We start from the raw sequence: 3,907 nt of genomic DNA, 5'->3' as shown, positions 1-3,907 counted from the left end.
CCATCGCTAACTCCTCGTCACCAGGCTGCCGCCTGCCTTCCGAGCTCCGGCCAGAAACGGAGGAAGTTCCCACCCTGGATACATTTCTAAAGCACCTCCCAGCCAAACCCCACGCAAAGAGTTACACTTGAGCAGGAAGGACGTCAGACCCAGGAATCCCAGCTTCAAACAGGTGATTCCGGCAAGCGATTGACGGGATTTCTAACCAACCAGAGACCTGAGAAATCAAAAGTCAGCGATGGTATCACAGTCTTCGGAATAAAGTTAGATGTGAAAAGTTCCTCCCCCCAGCCCCCGGCTTAAACTACTGCCACAGTCTGACAACTGTAACAATGTCACTGAAGTTTGGACTTGGAATTCTGCAGGTGGAATGAATTTTCTAGGATAATACACATGTTCATAAATGGTCAAATTTATCACTTTACAGGTAACTTAGACATAGGTCTGCTATAACATTACAACTTGAGTCAACTTGAAGCTACACTGGAAGAGATTAAGCCTGAATTTCTGCAGAAATTGGCAATAATGTGTTCAGCAGCAGCTTTTAGCCACGTATCAAGAAGTCTGACAGGATCTGGATTTCTCTACTCCTGCTGTAAACTTCTAGTTAAAAAAACCAAAAAAACCAAAAAAACCCCAACACACAAAAGTTACTCAAATGAAAACGTCTTTTTGCACATCACTGTAACATGAGCTGCTTGAGGTTGTCGTGAAGGATGGTATCCTTAACATCGCGGAAAACTAGCCGGATGTTCTCTGTGTTAATAGCAGTGGTGAAGTGGTGGTAGAGGGGCTTCTGCTGCTGGTCCCGGCGTTTAGTACGAAAACAATCCACCAGGAATTTTTGGACATCCGTTAAGCAGTGGGGATCCCCTTCAAACTCTGGAAAATAGTCTTTGATGCTCACTTTTTGTACTTTTTCCTCAAGCAAGTCCGTCTTATTTAAGAAGAGAATGATTGAGACGTTGCTGAAAACCCGGTTATTGACTATTGTTTCAAAAATGTTCAGGGACTCTGTAAGGCGATTTGTTTGCCGATCCTCCATCAGCACTTGGTCAAATTCACTCGAGGAAACGAGGAAGAGTATCGACGTGACGCTGTCGAAGCATTCGAACCAACGTTTCCGCTCGGACCTTTGGCCACCTACATCAACCATTTTGAAAGGAACATTTTTTATTTCAAAGTCGTACTCGTGAATCCCTTTTGTGGGTCTTCGTGCCAGCAATATATCTTGCTGTGAGGGAAGGTAATCCTAAAAAAAAAAAAAAAAAAAATATAAAGGAGAGTTTGTTGATTAGGATACAAGTCACAGGCAGGGGGATCACAGCTGATTTGCGATTGAAAGACTATTGGCAGAGCAACCCCACGAGATTTGGAATGAACATACACATTTATGTGTATTTACATGCAAACACTGCAGCATTTTAGAATGATCTAGAGTCCACGTGTCTTGACTGTGGGCCACACCTGTGAGCTCACACAGCCCAAAGTTTGTGACTAGTAGAACAGGAGAAGAAATGGGCAGCTGAGGACAGCAGCCCCTTTCCGGAAGCAGAGCCTGGGAGGGCACCCGAGACAGCTGTATCCTGAAGTTTTCCAGCCTGCCTTTTTCCCCGAGAAATAAACAGGAAGGAGAAACAGTTTTTTTCCTTTTTTTTGGCTAGGAGAAGAACAGTCATCATCAAGAGATGCAGATGCTAACGGGAAGCGGAATTCTTATTAGTCGGCTTTCGACAGTATGGAATTCAAGGCTCGTACTGGGAATTTCTTCATTCTTAGAATTATGCTTTCGCGTATGGTCCAAGTCTTTCTGCTGTTTAAAAAGTGCACCAGAGAGCTGGCTGATGCTGAAGTTTAGAGCTTTGTTGTGGAAACTCCTCCTTACAGTTTTCCAGCATTTCTCATACCTTCAGAGTGAGTTAGGTTTCAGAGCTGGAATTTTAGTCTCCTCTTAATGAATGATCTACGATCTTCCTCTGACAGTGCCAGTTACCAGGCTTGGAACTTCAGTAAGGATGTGTAAAACCATGATCCAGAACATCTGACTGAACTTACTAATAAGCTGGGGCGGGGGGAACAAACACACAAGTACGTGGCATTTCAAATACCATATTCCAAGTTTAAGGCACTTGGGCAAGTTTGCTCCGCAGCCTTTAAGAAAGCAATTTTTAAAATCATGAACTGAGCGCAATGTTCTAAAAACTCGAGGATCACTTTGCTTTTACTGTGTAAGCTCAAAAGTGAAACTAACTCGAGAGAGACTGTTTGGTTTGAAGTCCTGGGTTTCTTTAGTCAGGTTGCCCAGGACCAAGGCCCTGATTTTTATCGTGGCACAGCAGCTCTCGGAAGCCCAGGCTCCCTGCCCTGCCCTTTTTGCTGCAGTGCTGTCACACATCCCAAACCCACACCACCTCCACGGGCAGGAGAGCTGAAGTGCTGCAGCAGGACCACGGTCTCTCCAAACCCAGCAAGAGACACGTGCTGCCACCCCCTTGTCTGATGAAAAGAAGCAACTTTAAAGGGTAGTAAGATTTTTCTCCTTGTTACATTTATGTTGAGTCTCTTCTACCAAAACTTGTTAGAGGGAGAACAGAGGAACAGAGCAGTGACTGTATCAAATGTCACTGGGCACATGTGAAGGGATTTTGAGTAAAGCTGACTGTCAACGTGCGGGAAAGAGAATGTCACAGGTTCAACACTTATTCCATCTTTCAAGCAGGGAAGTATAATCTTCTGTTATTCAGGAAGTCAGCCTCGAGTTCTCTGAACAGAACCAGAAAGTCTTAGGAAAGCGCAGGAGTGATTTAAATTATTAAAAGTAAATAAATAGAATCAACTAATATAAAAGGCAAAGCCATATGTACCTTCAATATTGAAAGCAGAGCACAAAGCAAACAATTCTGAGAGTTGGCCTGTAACACTGACTCAGTAAAGCTTTCAAGAACAAGGAGCTGAGCCCTAGAACTCCTGACAAACTCCCTCTCAAGCAGCACTCGTTCAGAATTCCTTCCACACCTGCAACCACAAATCAAATCCTTTCAAGTGCTTTCAAGTTCCACATGCCCAGAAGACTGACCGTGTTCTGTACCAGATAACGGCTATTCTGATGCAACAACCTGCAAACGAGCGCCCTGGAGTCAGGGGCTCCGGGTACAGCCCTCGTTTGGCTACAAGAAACTAAACACAGCAACTCCTGTAACATCTCCCCCCAGCATTTTAGCTACCTTGCTGAAGGAGGAGTGTTTGCTCCCTCCTGCTCAGCTCCCTGGGATACTGCAGCGATTCCAAACTAACCCCTTTTCACTACTAATCCCATTCTGCAGATCTGAAGAACACAGCAGGAGGGGAATATTGCCCCAGGTCGGCACTGAGCAGTTTTGCCACTGGCAGTTGGTGCTTTTCCTGCAAGCACCCCGCCAAGACCACTCTCCTTTTCCACACTTTGTCCCATTCTTCCACGTTGACTGCTTTCTTTTCCATTTTTTTTTGTTTGTTTGTTATTTGCAGAGGGAAGTTTGCTGCTTTTTTCGTTTTCTCTTCTGTTCAGTTTTTCCCAAGGCTCTATACTCTGTTGACTTGGAACATGTGTTTTCCTCCTGCATGACCTCCTTCCTCAAATTGATTACAGTCCATTTTCTTCTAAATGACTTCTTTTGGTTATCAGGTAGCTCTTTTGGCTATCACATCCCTGTTTGCCAGTTAAAATTTGGATTTTGGTCATGCCTTAAATTCTATCACAACACAGGAAGCAACGTCTCCGAGATATTTTGAATACACGCAGTCTGCGCTGGCGGATGAAAAACCAACAAACAGTTGCAAGGAATCCAGCTGATCCCACATGTACATGCCAGCCAGTTCCTCTTATTTTGCCAGTCTGATAAAATCTGAACATTAGGTTCTTTTCCCT

At 44.4% G+C, this 3,907-nt stretch overlaps 1 protein-coding gene across 1 annotated transcript in view; it reads right to left on the bottom strand.

The window, feature by feature from the left end:
- Positions 1-446: 446 nt before the first annotated feature.
- The window catches only part of GNA13 (guanine nucleotide binding protein (G protein), alpha 13), a gene marked incomplete at its 5' end in the record, with an annotated part of 21,085 nt that continues 17,624 nt past the window's right edge, over positions 447-3,907 (bottom strand). Inside the window, one exon of the mRNA XM_009874120.1 lies at positions 447-1,252. Within this exon, the coding sequence (XP_009872422.1) occupies positions 680-1,252 (573 nt within the window). The remainder of the gene's footprint in view (positions 1,253-3,907) is intronic.

This window comes from Apaloderma vittatum, unplaced genomic scaffold (assembly GCF_000703405.1).
Source record: "Apaloderma vittatum isolate BGI_N311 unplaced genomic scaffold, ASM70340v1 scaffold13270, whole genome shotgun sequence".
Lineage (NCBI taxonomy): Eukaryota > Metazoa > Chordata > Aves > Trogoniformes > Trogonidae > Apaloderma > Apaloderma vittatum.
This window is presented reverse-complemented; position numbering and strand designations above follow the sequence as displayed.